The sequence below is a fragment of the Ailuropoda melanoleuca genome, chromosome 9 (assembly GCF_002007445.2).
Source record: "Ailuropoda melanoleuca isolate Jingjing chromosome 9, ASM200744v2, whole genome shotgun sequence".
Lineage (NCBI taxonomy): Eukaryota > Metazoa > Chordata > Mammalia > Carnivora > Ursidae > Ailuropoda > Ailuropoda melanoleuca.
Window position 1 is genome coordinate 27,907,677 of NC_048226.1, and position 16,570 is coordinate 27,924,246.

The 16,570-nt window shown below is 39.2% G+C and overlaps 1 protein-coding gene across 4 annotated transcripts in view; it reads right to left on the reverse strand.

The window, feature by feature from the left end:
• The window catches only part of SCAPER (S-phase cyclin A associated protein in the ER), a 490,627-nt gene that overhangs the window by 336,978 nt on the left and 137,079 nt on the right, over nt 1-16,570 (reverse strand). For all 4 annotated transcript variants that reach the window (XM_034668001.1, XM_034667999.1, XM_034668000.1 and 1 more), the window contains exon 14: nt 15,722-15,877. In XM_034668001.1, the coding sequence (XP_034523892.1) occupies nt 15,722-15,877 (156 nt within the window). The remainder of the gene's footprint in view (nt 1-15,721; nt 15,878-16,570) is intronic.

Sequence of the window (16,570 nt, forward strand, 5' to 3'; positions counted from 1 at the left end):
CCATGCTGGATCAGAGGGCAGTTCCATTTTTAACATTTTTGGGGGGGTAGGGGGGAGAGCATGAGAGTGAGTGGAGAAGGAGGGGGAAAGCAAGAGAGAACCTTAAGCAGGCTCCATGCCCAACATGGAGCCCGATGCAGGGCTTGATCTCGTAACCTTGAGATCATGAAATCAAGAGTTAGATGCTTAACCGACTGAGCCACCCAGGCGCCCCCATTTTTAACTTTCTGAGGAATCTCCATGCTATTTTCCAGAATGGCTGCAGCAGCTTGCATTGCCACCAACAGTACAAGAGGGTTTCTTTTTCTCCACATCCTCACCAACAACTGTCGTTCCTTGTGTTGTTGATTTTAGCCATTCTGACAGGTGTGAGGTGGTATCTTAATGTAGTTTGATTTGTATTTCCCTAACAATGAGTGATGATGAACATATTTTCATGTCCATCTTCTGCTCATAGACTATTTGTTTTTTGGGTGTTGAGTTTTTTAAGTTCTTTATGTATACATATATGTGTGTGTGTGTGTGTATGTGCGCGCACGTAGGATGTTAACCCTTCATGAATATGTCATTCGCAAGTAACTTCTCCCATTCCATAGGTTGCCAACACAGATTTTTTTTTTAAAAAAGATTTTATTTGACAGACAGATAGCCAGAGAGAGGGAACACAAGCAGGGGAGTGGGAGAGGAAGAAGCAGGGTCCCAGTGGAGCAGGGAGCCTGATGTGGGGCTCGATCCCAGGACCCTGGGATCACGCCCTGAGCCGAAGGCAGACGCTTAACAACTGAGCCACTCAGGCACCCCCAGATTTTCTTTAATAGCAAGAAATCTGAATTTAAGAGAAAACCTCTTTTGTTTATATTTTCTTCATCAGAGATAATTTTCTGTGCCAGGTTTGATTGTCTTTAGTCTTAACTTGAAGAGTTTTTGAGATCTTAGAGACATAAGCTTCCACATATTATGCTTACTCAGTAACGTGAAATAACTATAACCAGTTTGTGAATAGTATACCCGACATAAATTTATTTAAAAATCTAACTGCATGCCTCCAGCAGTCTGTAATCTGCCACATAGGCCTTCCTGAAATCAAGCATTACCTCTGATTCCCACTCCCTTCCTACCCTGGACACCCCCCTCAAAAAAAAACCCCAAAACAAAAATAACGTAGGGACTTTGTGGCTTAATAGTTTAAAAAGATTTTCTTCCACTGGGGTAGATAGGGCTTGTTGTACATATGAAGTTACTGTAGTCGGCACAATTAAGCATTAGAAGTATTCACATCTCTCCTCACTGTTCTCTAAACAGGAACTGTTTTAGTATTTTTTTCTGTCATTTATTGGGTACTTAAGTATGCTAAACACTTTGCTAAGTCCTTACTTATATTAGTAATTTTGATATCACAACAAACTGGGGCCACAAAGGCAAAATGACTTGCAGAAGGCTATATAGGTAGTAGTTACAAGAACTTAGATCACTGTATTCCATTAATCAGCTGTGTGAACTACCTGGGGAATGGGGATGAATTGAAAAAAATATATCAATACAATCAAAACCATAAGAAACAACAGGTAGCAGCAAGCATGTGGAGAAAAAGGAACCGTCCCTCTTGCACTGTTGGTGGAAACACAAACTGGTACAGCCATTCTGGAAAACAAAATGAAGATTCCTAAAAAGATAAAAATAGAACTACCCTCTGATCCAGCAATGCACTATGGGGTATTTACCCCCAAAATACAAAAACACTATTTCAAAAGGATACAAGCACCCCTATGTTTATAGCAGCACTCTTTATAATAGCCTAGATATGAAAACAGCCCAAGTGTCCACTGACTGATGAGTGGATAAAGAAGATGTGGTGTGTATATATATACACACGTGTGTGTGTGTGTGTGTGTGTGTGTAATGGAATATTATTCTGTCGTGAAAAGGAATGAAATCCTACCATTTACAATGACATGGATAGAGCTAGAAAGTATAATGTTAAGCGAAATGTCAGTCAGAGAAAGACAAATACCATATGATTTCACTCATATGTGGGATTTAAGAAACAAAACAAATGTGCACAGGAAAAGAGAGAGACAAACCAAGAAACAGATTATTAACTATAGACAACCAACTGATGGTTACAGAAGGGATGAGTGGGTTACCAGTGGAGTGGGGGGGATTAAGAAGTGCACTTATGGGGGCATCTGGGTGGCACAGCGGTTAAGCGTCTGCCTTCGGCTCAGGGCGTGATCCCGGCGTTACGGGATCGAGCCCCACATCAGGCTCCTCTGCTATGAGCCTGCTTCTTCCTCTCCCACTCCCCCTGCTTGTGTTCCCTCTCTCGCTGGCTGTCTCTCTCTCTGTCAAATAAATAAAAAAAAATCTTAAAAAAAAAAAAAAGAAGTGCACTTATGATGAGCACTGGGTGATGTATGAAATTGTTGAATCACCATATTGTACACCTAAAACTAATATAACACTGTATGTTAAATGAAATTAAATAAAAGCTTTAAAAAATCTCTATTACTGGGGCGCCTGGGTGGCACAGCGGTTAAGCGTCTGCCTTCGGCTCAGGGCGTGATCCCGGCATTACGGGATCGAGCCCCACATCAGGCTCCTCTGCTATGAGCCTGCTTCTTCCTCTCCCACTCCCCCTGCTTGTGTTCCCTCTCTCGCTGGCTGTCTCTCTCTCTGTCAAATAAATAAAAAAAAATCTTAAAAAAAAAAAAAAGAAGTGCACTTATGATGAGCACTGGGTGATGTATGAAATTGTTGAATCACCATATTGTACACCTAAAACTAATATAACACTGTATGTTAAATGAAATTAAATAAAAGCTTTAAAAAATCTCTATTACTGGGGCGCCTGGGTGGCACAGCGGTTAAGTGTCTGCCTTCGGCTCAGGGCGTGATCCCCGCATTATGGGATCGAGCCCCACATCAGGCTCCTCTGCTGAGAGCCTGCTTCTCTCTCCCACTTCCCCTGCTTGTGTTCCCTCTCTCGCTGGCTGTCTCTATCTCTGTCGAATAAATAAATAAATAAATCTTTTAAAAAAATAAAATAAAATAAAAAATCTCTATTATGTCTGAAAACACGTTTCACAATAAAATGCAAAAGGCTTAGGCACTAAATACAAAGAATTAAATCAGAACTTTTCACTTATTTTGTAAACCCAAAAGCGTTAAAAATATACTTTCAAAAATCATAAAATGGTCTTATAAATAAAATATGTGTATATATATTTTATGTGTATGTGCAATGTACCCAAGTTGACTGTGTAAATATGTCAATTGGTGATTTTATTCATGTGTATAAGACATACTCCAACAATGTAAAAACAGGAATAACTGGACTTCAAACAATATTCAATCTTTTAATTTTTGTTTTTAATTAATAGAAAAAGATAACTGGTAACTATAGCTAATGAATAAAATTGGTAAACTCGGCTAATGTTTAACTTCCTAAAATCTAAGTTTCTAAATAAAAGAAACCTGGTACCCCACATAAGCATCTGACACAGGACAGGAGCTCCATAAATATCTGTTAAATAAAGCATAACTTTAAAAAATATAGGGAGAGGGAAAAGATGGCAGAGGAGTAGGGGACCCTTTTTTCAGCTGGTCCCCTGTATTGAGCTGGATATCTACCAGACCATCCTGAACACCCACAAAAATCAGCCTGAGACACAGGAAGATACATCTGGATCTCTACAAAGAACATCTCCAGCGCTGAGTATTGTAGTACAAAGTGGGGAGCTGATAATCCACGCACAGATGTCAGAAGATAAACGGAAGGGGGAGGGAGCCGCCATGCTGGGGCGCCAGGAAGCGGTAGCCACCTGCACTAGGGAGAGGGACAGACTGCATGACCAGCACCCACAAGCAAGCAGACTGAGACCATGAGCCCAGGAATGTGTGCGTGACCAGACTGAAAACTGGAGCTCCGGAGCGCTCACTAGAACTGGACTGATACTAGGAGCTTGAGAGCGCACACACGTCCAAACTGAAAATCGGAGACCCGAGAGCACACTCAAACTAGACTGAAACCAGGAGCACGGGAGCACGCAACCAGACTGAAAACCAGAGCTCCGGAGTGCTAACTGGAACAGGACTGATACTGGGAGCTCAGGAGCACATGTGTGACCAGACTGAAAACCAGAGCTGCAGAGGGTGCGGGAACCACACTGAAACAGGGCGCGAGGGAGCATGCCCGGAAACCAGGGCTGCTGGCGGTGCTAGAAGCACAAAGGACAGTGAAGTGCCCCCCCTGGAAACGAGGGCTGGGAGAGTGGCTGTGGGGCACACATCCCAGGATGCTGCCAGGTTTTTAGCAGCACCGACGGAAACACATTTATAGTGGCCAGGAGAGCTCAGTGGACCATGCAGTGCAATCTCTCTGTTCTGAGACAGAGGCTAGGATATGGCCACTGCTGCTTTGACTCTCAGAAGAGTCACAGAAAACCACCAGGGAAAGCTGCAAGAGAACAAAAGCCCAGAAACAGCGGTTCACATTGTGCCCATCAACATCCACCCTCGCAGGGGACGGGGCAACTATACCCAAACTCGGTGTCTGAGTATCAGTGCGGCAGGCCTCTCCCCCAGAAGGCAGGCTGAAAAATCAAGAAGCCCACATCCCTAAGGTCCCTATAAAACAAGCGCACACTGCCTGGGTCCTGGTCAATAATTTGGGCACTGTGCATCCCCGCAAATTATCCTCATCAGAATGACGAGGAGGAGGAACCCTCAGCAAAGACAGACACAGAGACTGTGGCCTCTGCCACAGAACTGATGGATATAGATATAACCAAATTGTCAGAAATGGAGTTAAGAGCAAACACAGTCAAGATGATATGTAGGCTTGAAAAAATATTAAGGAAAATATTAACGAGAATATAGACTCTCTAACTGCGGAAATGAGAGCGAATCTAGCAGAAAGTAAAAATGTTATGAATCAAATGCAGTCTACACTAGACTCTCTGATGGCCATTGTAAATGAGGTAAAAGAATGAATTAGTGGAATGGAAGATGTGATGGCAGAAGAGAAATTAAAAACAGAAACTTAGCTGAAAAAAATCCAATCTCAAGAATGTAGATTACAGGAGATTACTGACTCAATGAAACGCTCCAAAGTCAGACTCATCAGCATCCCTGAGGGGGTGGAGAAAGAGAGAGGTCTAGAAGAGATATTACAACAAATTGTAGCTGAGAACTTCCCTAATCTGGCAAAGGAAACAAGCATCCGTGTCCAAGAGACAGAGAGGACCCCTCCCAAGATCAATGACAACAGACCTACACCATGTCACATCATAGTGCAATTCACAAATATTAGGTCCAAGGATACAGTCTTGATAGCGGCCAGGGGGAAGAAAATCCTTACGTACAGAGGGAAGAATATCAGAATAACGTCAGGCCTGTCTACAGACACCAGGCAGGCTAGGAAGGGTTGGCAGTGTATTTTCAAAGCTCTAACTGAGAATAACATGCAGCCAAGGATCCTTTATCCAGTAAGGCTGTCATTCAGAATTGATGGAGAGATAGGACCTTCCAAGACCGGCAGAAACTGAAGGAATATGTGATCACCAAGCCAGGCCTACAAGAGATATTAAGGGGGGTTCCATAAAAGTAAAAAGGCCCCAAGAGTGATACAGAAGAGAAATTTACAATCCATAAAAACAAACACTTTACAGGCAACATGACATCATTAAAATCGTATTGCTCAACAATTACTCTCAATGTGAATGGCCTAAATGCTCCCATAAAACGCCACAGGGTTGCAGATTGGATGAAAAGACATGACCCATCCATTTGCTGTCTACAAGAGAACATTCTTGAAACTAAAGATACATACAGCCTGAAAGTGAAGGCATGGAAAAACATTTTTCATGTCAATGGACCTCAAAAGAAAGCTGGGGTAGCAATTCTCAAATCAGACAGATTAGATTTTAAACTAAAGACTGTAGTTAGAGATACAGAAGGACACTATATTATTCTTAAAGGGTGTATCCAACAAGTGGATATGACAATTATAAATATCTATGCCCCCAACAGGGGAGCAGCTAGATACACAAGCCGACTCTTAACCAGAATAAAGGGACATATAGATAATAATACGTTAATAGTAGGGGACCTCAACACTCCACTATCAGCAATAGACAGATCACCTAAGCAGAAAATCAACTAAGAAACAAGAGCATTGAATGACATACTAGACCAGATGGACCTCATAGATATATGCAGAACACTACACGCCACAACAACAGAATTCTCATTCTTTTCAAATGCACGTGGAACTTTCTCCAGAATACTATATATACTGGGTCACAAAACAGGTCTCCACTGATAACAAAAGACTGAGATTATTCCTTGCATATTCTCAGAACACAGTGCTTTGAAACTGGAACTCAATCACAAGGAAAAATTTGGAAGAAACTAAGAACCATCCTGCTCAAGAAAGATTGGGTAAACCCGCTAATTAAGGAGATTAAGCAATTTTTCGAGACCAATGAAAATGAAAACATTGGTCCAAAACCTATGGGACACTGCAAAGGCAGCCCTAAGGGGTAAATACTTAGCCATCCAAGCCTCACTCAAAATAGAAAAATCTAAAATGCAGTTTTTACATTCTCACCTGAAGTAGCTGGAGCTGGAACAGAAGAAAAGACCTAACCCATGCATGAGAAAGCAGTTGATCAAATTAGAGCAGAGATCAATGAATTAGAAACTAGGAGCACAGTAGAGCAGATCAACAGAACTAGAAGCTGGTTCTTGGAAAGGATAAATAAGATCGATAAGCCACGGGCCAGACTTATTCAAAAGAATAGAGAAAGGACCCAAATTAAAAAAATTATGAGGGGCGCCTGGGTGGCACAGCGGTTAAGCGTCTGCCTTCGGCTCAGGGCGTGATCCCAGCGTTATGGGATCGAGCCCCACATCAGGCTCCTCTGCTGTGAGCCTGCTTCTTCCTCTCCCACTCCCCCTGCTTGTGTTCCCTCTCTAGCTGGCTGTCTCTATCTCTGTCGAATAAATAAATAAAATCTTTAAAAAAAAATTATGAATGAAAGGGGAGAGATCACGACCAACATCAATGAAATAGGAGGTTCATTAGAAGCTTTTATCAACAACTCTATGCCAATAAATTTAACAACCTGGAAGAAATGGATGACTTCCTGGAAACCTATAAAACAGGAAGAAACTGATTATTTAAACAGACCGATTAATTATGACGAGATTAAAGCAGTGATCAAAAACCTCCCCAAGAATAAGAGTCCAGAGCCTAACGGATTCCCCAGGGAATTCTACCAAACATTCAAAGAAGAAATAATACCTATTCACCTGAAGGTCTTTCAAAAATTAGAAACAGAAGGAAAACTACCAAACCCATTCTATGAGGCCACTATTACCTTGATCCCCAAAGCAGCCAAAGACCCCACCAAAAAGGAGAATTACAGACTGATATCCCTGATGAATATGAACGCCAAAACTCTCAACAAGATCCTAGATAATAGGATCCAACAGTATATTAAAAGGATTATCCATCATGACCACGTGGGATTCACCCCTGGGATGCAAAGGTGGCTCAACATTCGCAAATCAGTCAGTGTGATAGATCATATCAAAAACAAAAGAGTCAAGAACCATATGATCCTCTCAATTGATGCAGAAAAAGCATTTGACAAAATACAGCAACTTTCCTGATTAAAACCCTTCAGAGTGTAGGGATAGAGGGTACATTCCTCAATTTCATAAAAACCATCTATGAAAAGCCCTACAGCAAATATCAATCTCAATGGGGAAAAGCTGAAAGCCTTTCCCTTAAGATCAGGAACATGACAAGGATGCCCACTCTCGCCACTATTATTCAACATAGTACTAGAAGTCCTTGCAACAGCAATCAGACAACAAAAAGGGATAAAAGGTATCCAAATCTGCAAAGAAGAAGTCAAATTGTCTCTCTTTGCAGATGACATGATACTCTATATGGATAACCCAAAAGAATCCACCCCCAAATTACTAGAATTTATAGAGCAATTCAGTAATGTGGCGGGATACAAAATCAATGCTCAGAAATCAGTTGCATTTCTATACACGAACAATGAGACTGAAGAAAGAAAAATTAGAGAATCCATTTCATTTACAGTAGCACCAAAAATCATACATTATCTCGGAATTAACTTAACCAAAGACATAAAGGATCTATATTCTAGAAACTACAGATCACTCATGAAAGACATTGAAGAAGACACAAAAAGATGGAAAAATATTCCATGCTCGTGGATCAGAAGAATTAACATAGCTAAAATGTCTATGCTACCCAGAGCAATCTACGCTTTCAATGCTATCCCGATCAAAATACCAATGACATTTTTCAAAGAGCGGAATAAACAGCTCTTAAGTGTGGAACCAGAAAAGGCCCCGAATCACCAAGGAACTGTTGAAAAGGAAAAACAAAGCTGGGGGCATCACAATTCCAGATTTCAAGCTTTACTACAAAGCTGTGATCACAAAGACAGCATGGTACTGGCAGAAAAACAGACACATAGGCCAACAGAACAGAACAGAGAACCCAGAAATGGACTCTCAGCTCTTTGGGCAACTAATCTTTGACAAAGCAGGAAAAAACATCCAGTGGAAAAAGACAGTCTCTTCAATAAATGGCGCTGGGCAAATTGGACAGCTATATGCAAAAGAATGAAACTTGACCACTCTCACACCATACACAAAGAAAAACTCCAAATGGATGAAAGACTTTGATGTGAGACAGGAATCCATCAAAATCACAGAGGAGAACATAGGCTGCTACCTCTTTGACATCGACCACGGCAACTTTTTTCATGACACATCTCCAAAGGCAAGAGAAACAGAAGAAAAAATTAACTTGTGGGACTTCATCAAGATAAAAAGTTTCTGCACAGCCAAGGAAACAGTCAAAAAACTAAGAGGCAGCTGACTGAATGGGAGATGATATTTGCAAATGACACTACAGATAAAAGACTGGTATCCAAGATCTACAAAGAACTTCTCAAAGTCAATACACGAGAAACAAATAATCAAATCAAAAAATGGGCAGGAGATATGAACAGACACTTTTCCAATGATGACATACAAATGGCTAACAGACACATGAAAAATGTTCAAAACCATTAGCCATCAGGGAAATTCAAATCAAAACCACATTGAGATACCACCTTACGCCAGTTAGAATGGCAAAAATTGACACGGTAGGAAACAAGAAATGTTGGAGAGGATGTGGAGAAAGGGGATCCCTCTTACACTGTTGGTGGGAATGCAAGTTGGTACAGCCACTCTGGAACACAGTGTGGAGGTCCCTTAAAAAGTTTAAAATTGAGCTACCCTATGATCCAGCAATTGCACTACTGGGTATTTCCCCCAAAGATACAGACGTAGAGATGGGCCATATGCACCCCAATGTTCATAGCATCATTGTCCACAATAGGTAAATCGTGGAAGGAGCCAAGATCCCCTTCATCTGTTGAAGGATTAAGAAGATGTGGTCCATAGGGGCGCCTGGGTGGCACAGCGGTTAAGCGTCTGCCTTCAGCTCAGGGCATGATCCCGGCGATCTGGGATCGAGCCCCACATCAGGCTCTTCTGCTATGAGCCTGCTTCTTCCTCTCCCACTGCTTGTGTTCCCTCTCTCGCTGGCTGTCTCTATCTCTGTCAAATAAATAAATAAAATCTTTAAAAAAAAAAAAAAAAAGATGTGGTCCATATACACAATGGAATATTACTCAGCCGTCAGAAATAACGATTACCCAATATTTGCAGCAAGGTGGATAGGACTGGAGGAGATTATGCTAAGTGAAATAAGAAGCAGAGAAAGACAATTATCATATGGTTTCACTCATTTATGGAACATAAGAAATAGCAGGAACATCAGTAGGAGAAGAAAAGAATGAAGGGCGGGTGAACAGAAGGGGGAATGAACCATGAGAGACTATGGATTCTGGGAAACAAACTGAGGGCTTCAGACGGGAGGGGGGGTGGGGAATTGGGATAGGCCAATGATGGGTATTAAGGAGGGCACACACTGCATGGTGCACTGGGTGTTACACGCAAATAATGAATCATGGAACATTACATCAAAAAGTAAGGATATAATGTATGGTGACTAACATAACATAATAAAAAATTATTATTAAAAAAAAGAAAACAAACATACCTGACCTTGAAAAGAAAAAAAAAAGTTTTGAAAAACCTTGATGCGGAAATGAACATAAAGAACATCATTTACGTTATTTTAAATCATGGTAATTGAAATGTAATTTGCAAATGGTAAAATTTTCTATTTAGGTGTACAATTACATAGGTTTTTAACAAATGGATACAGTTGTGTAACCACTGTTGCCATGAAGATACAGAATATTTCCATTATTACAAAGTTTCCCCATGTACCTTTATAGTTAGTCCATGTCACACCCAGCCCTGGAAATTATTGACTTGATATCTACCTCTATACTTTGCCATTTCCAGAATGTAATATAAATAGAACCTTATAGTATGCAAAAAAATCATCTTTATAAAATATAAATATTATAAATCTGTATACATACAACTAATGAATTAGAAAGATACCTAATTCTTCAGCATTTTGAAACCTCTGAAACCCCCATATACTTTGCTTCATAGTCAGGGATTTGTTTATGGAAGCATAAAAATAGATAATACAAATCCCTACACTTTTAGGCCTACAATTCAAATGATTAGAGCAAAGGGACAGGCAGGATATCTAAGGAAATTAAACTTTAACAAATAATTTACGTAAGAAAAATGGCAAATTGAGAATATATGATGAAGCATTTACTTAGTATTTTACTTACAGGAAAGAAGGATCACAATTGCCTGTAACAGTTTATGGGAATGTTAAAATGTAAAAGTAGTGAAAGTAAAGGAGACAGAGGACCTTACTATTATTTTATCTAGAGAATGTGTGGCAGTAGTGCCTTGCACATCTAGTAATGACTACACATTAAAGAAATTTTTAATTATATATATGCTATACATTACCAGTGGACTTTTCCAACATCCTATAGGTCAATTAAACGTCACAGGTTTTAAATTTTACATTGAAAATTAAATCCATAGGAAATTTCCACATTTTTCATAAAAAAATATTCTGAACAGTCAAAAACAATTTTTAAAGTATTAGTGAGTATAGAAAATCCCTTACTACTTGCAAGAAAGAACTGCTTTCCTTTCAGCTTTAACAAATGTTCTAATTTATCCAACAAGGGTCATCATTTTTAAATGGACTATAACTACTATATTTCAAATCTTCAGATCTACAAAATGAATCCAAAAAAAGGGAACCAAATACTTCTATTCAAAATATACAATATTACTCATATATTTTCCCCCAAAACCCAGCTAAAGTTACCTCTTTCAGAGAACTTTACCTGACAATCCCCTTACCAACAGAGTTACCAACAGAGTTAATTATTCCCTCCACTGTGATACCTCTGTAGCTTATACATAGTTCTACAACACTTTCACATTGTGTGAAAGGATCATGTCTTAATTATCTCTGAATTATTAATGCCTAACTGCTCCTCAAAAGTAACACATAATTTACAAAATGAAATGATTTTTATAAAATGATCCCAGAGTAACAGCGCTAAGCTGAAGAGACATCTCATATTAAAATTTCAAATATTCTATTTCATTTAATCATTCAAGAGTATTAGTTAATAGAGAAATAACTTATAAATAATAAAAATAAGGGGCGCCTGGGTGGCTCAGTCATTAAGCGTCTGCCTTTGACTCAGGGCAGGTTCCCAGTGTTCTGGGATCGAGCCCCGCATCAGTCTCGTCTGCTGGGAGCCTGCTTCTTTCTCTCCCACTTCCCCTGCTTGTGTTCCCTCTCTCGCTGGCTGTTTCTCTGTCAAATAAATAAATAAAACCTTTAAAAACAATAAATAAAATAAATAACTAAAAATAAAAAATTTTGCTGCTCCTTAGAGAAGAAAAGCTGAAGTTTTTCAAATAAAATCATTCTGTATTTTTTTAACCAGCTTTTTTTTTATTATGTTATGTTAGTCACCATACAGTACAGCATTAGTTTTTGAAGTAGTGTTCCATGATTCATCATTTGTGTACAACACCCAGTGCTCCATGCAATACAAGGCTTAATACCCATCACTGGGCTACCCCATCCACCTACCTCCCCTCCAAAACCCTCAGTTTGCTTCTCGGAGTCCATAGTTTCTCATGGTTCATCACAACAGAGTCCCCCCACCCTCGCCTTCATTTTTTCCCTCCTTCTCCTAATGATCTCCCTGCTATTCCTTATGTTCCACAAATAAGTGAAACCATAAGATAATTGTTTCTTTCTTCTTGATTTATTTCACTCAGCATAATCTGTATTTTTTAACACAAATTAGCTTAGCACTCAGATTAAAATAAAACACTGAACTCAAATCAAATAGAGATCAGAGATGAATATGGAAATGTATGCCAATGCCAACAAACAGCAAAGAATAATCAATGAACTTTAAAAATGTATTGATATTTTATCTTATCTTTAAGTACTTTATTTAGAAGGGTTTTATAAATGTTTTTTTATTATATTATGTTAGTCACCGTACAGTACATCCCTGGTTTTTGATGTAAAGTTCGATGATTCATTACTTGCGTATAACACCCAGTGCACCATGCAATACATGCCCTCCTTACTACCCATCACCAGTCTATCCAATTCCCCCACCCCCCTCCCCTCTGAGGCCTTCAGTTTGTTTCTCAGAGTCCATAGTCTCTCATCCTTCATTCCCCCTTCTGATTACCCCCCCTTTCTTTATCCCTTTCTTCCCCTACCGATCTTCCTAGTTCTTATGTTCCATAGATGAGAGATATTTTAACTTCCTAAAACCACATAAAGAAGCATGAAATATTAATAACATCTCCAATTTTTAACATAACAAAGCTCTGCAGGACCTGTTCCCTAACCCTACAGGGTAGTAGTACTCTCCCGTATCTCCTGCATGGAATGCCTACTTCTCATTTGCATCTGTCTTATTATTTGCAAACCTTAGGTGAGCTATCACCTCTTCTAGGAAGCTTTCCCTGATTTTTTCATGTTCTTGCCACTCTCAATTTGAATACAGTGTTTTCCTTTGTGCTTCCAAGAATACCTTTCCTGTTATACTGATTCTACTGGGTTATTGTTTGTTTACACATCTCTCCATTGAGAACTGCAATGTATCCTTTTCATGTCCTTGAGCCCAGCACAGCATAGGGCTTATAGTAGTTACGCAATAAATGATCACTGAATAGTGAACAAATATTGATCATAACAAAGTATATCTGCATTTATATTTGAATACTGCAAGATTTGTTCTCTAATCAAAAATGTCAAGTCCTTTTTTCTAGCCTGTGCAAAGAGGGTTTCCCTGCTCTTCCCAAGGAGAAGTGCCTTGTCTTTGAAGACACTCCTAATAGTGTGAAGGCGGCCCTTGCAGCTGGCATGCAGGTGTTCAAGGTTCTAGATGGAAACTTGCACCAACACTTGACATCAAAGGCCATCCCTGCCGACTTCCAGTCCAAGCTTTCAGTGCCACCCTACAAGTGAACAGCCCGCCACACCTCTCTGGGTGTCATGGCCTCTGCACCCACTCTGGTGACCCATGCCACCCTGGAAAATCACCACGAGTAGTCCTTCCAGCCCATGAGGTTGGCCTTCTCATCCCATATGGGCTTGGCGTACTCTGGCTAGTGCTGACAAATCGCGACACAGTTCAGAGATAGCAAAGCAGAAACAGTCCAGAACAGAGATCAAAACACTCATTTGCATAATCATAAACACTATGTGAATCATATAATGTCATTGTATTTGAATAATCATGTAAGAGTCATATACAGCAAATATACATACATACCTATACATGGTTGTATATGAGTACTTGTGCATGTATGTATATATGTGTGCATTTATACATGCACGTATATATGTAAAATACTTTTCCAAGACGAAGTGAAATTATATTTGTGTTCATTTCTTTTCCTTTTTAGCTTTTCTAACCCCTGGCTGTAAAACGTAAAATGCTCGTGTGTGTGTATTTATATATATGTATGCGCTTATATATGTATGAATATATATGTCCTAGTCATATATTTCCTAAACTACTTCACTCTTTTAAGTGTTGGTCTTAATGTGCCATAGCAACTGATAAGAGAGATGGTAACTGTATTTGGTTTACAATCTGAGTAGAAATGCCAAGTCATGGATGAGCCGAGAGAAATCATCCTCTTTCTTAAATAAATTGAGTACTTCTATGGCCTCAAAATCTCTCTGTGGACCTCTACTCAAAAGCAAACTCAGAGCCATACCATCTTTTCAGTGTGAACAAACTGTAGCTTCTGTCTTATATGTAGGTGCATGTTCACATTTGAGGATGTTTTCTACCTCAAAAAAATCATCCCCCTCTTCTAAAAACATTTATTTTTCTAATACAGTCTTTGATACAAATATAATTTGAATTCAGAATACATACTTGATGTGACTGAGAACTTTAGCACATTTTTGGAATAATTTACCAGACATTACACTTTGGCAATGGGCTCCTTTTAGTAGATTTACTCAGCCTTTTGTGATGGGAAAATTGAGAAAGCACTAAATATGGGAAAGACACAATCACAGGTGTACCCTGTCTGCTGGTCTGTCACTAAGTGTCATTGAGCTAAGTTTCAACTGTGAGTTGTAGGAAAAGGTGGTGATGTGGGGAGGGCTGATCGTCTGCTGATGGTTGCGTCTGACAGTTGGAACAGTTTTGTATCTGTTCAACAAATTCATTTCAGCATTACTGATCACCTGTATATGGATTTATTCTTTGAATTCTCTCTCAAACTGGTTAACATCTTTCTGAATCCCTCACCATTTAATTGACTTGAATAAAATCTTTGACATCAGTTAAAAAAAAAAAAGTCAAGTCCTAAAGAGTCTTATGGGCAAGACTTTCTACTGAAGAAGATCTAAAATAGTTTTTAAATACCAGTACAATTTATGTGTTAACCTTTCTTCCTATCCTGAAATGGTAGCTAAATTACGGTTTACTACAGAGGACAAAAGCTAAGCAATTAAAGTATCCAATGATACTGTCCAATAAAAGACAGGTATTCCTTGTCATAAGCATAAAGACTGCCCAGTTCTGTAAGGCTACATATACTGGTTCAAACACAATCCTTTTTAAGTGGAAAAGAAGGAGCATATTCTTACAAAACCCAATTAGCAAAAAATAAATAATCATCTGTCCAAAGCAATTTAGCCTTCATCTGATTGAAAATAGAGATTCAAACTCTATGACTGCTATGTATTGATGAAAACACTGATTATCTTATCTGAAGGAGTACACCTTGTCTTTTGGCAATCAGACTTCATGTTTCCAGGTGCTATAGTAAACCATGCACCCTTGGGTCAGAGACTAGGTTTTTGTTTGTTTGTTTGAAGATTTTATTTATTTGACAGAAAAAGAGACAGCCAGCAAGAGAGGGAACACAAGCAGGGGGAGTGGGAGAGGAAAAAGCAGGCTCCCAGCAGAGCAGGGAGCCCGATGCAGGGCTAGATCCCAGAACCCTGGGATCACGCCCTGAGCCAAAGGCAGACGCTTAACGACTGAGCCACCCAGGTGCCCCCAGAGACTAGGTTTTAATCCTTTTTGGATTCTCAGCACACAGCTCAGAGCCTAGGATATGGCAGATGGCAATAACTGCTTGCCAAGTAAAATTTTACCTGAACAGCTTCATCACGTGCTTGTTTTTCTTCCTGTCGTCGCTGACGTTCTTCCTGTAACTCATTAAGCCTCTGCTCATATTCCTTCAATTTTGATAAGACATCATGGCGCTTATTCTGGGCTTCAAGGGTATTTATGAAGGCAATTTCATTTACCTTCAATAAAAGCAAAGAAAGTGAGTATCAAATCAAGTTAATTCTAAGACACACCACAAAAATAAGAAACCTAACAGCAGTTTGTCATAGTAATATAAACCACTAATAAGGCATAAAACAAAGAGTCTTTTCTTTTAATATTTGCCTCAAAAATGGATAGTAATCCAGTGTATATAAGAAACTCACAGGCCTTAGTAAGAATTGATTTATCATAAATAAAGATCTGCCACTAAAATATTTTTAAGTCAAGAAACAAATTAAGATTCTTACAAAAACATAAAGTTCTACTTAATTCATTACAATTTGCAATTATATAAATTACATTAAGATTTAAATAGTACATACATGTTATTCTAATAAGTTTGGGAAAACAAAATAAGCAACAAATCATTTTTCTTCAACATATACCAAATAAGTGACAATTAGGAACAAAGTAGTGAAATATCTACGACATCCTTAACTTCACATATATTGATACTTATCAGCCAAGTTTTGCTAGAAAGCATAGTTTTTATGAGCAAAGTTAAGCTAAAGATAAAGCTGGAAAAAGTCATTTAGGATCAAATTTCTCATTTTTGAAAGCAAGAGGGAATGCATGCTACTGTGAAAATGGTAGACGAAAACAGGAAATTAAACACTGGGACTCACTCTGACAGAAATACAGACTCCAGGAATCCATGCTGGATAGATTAA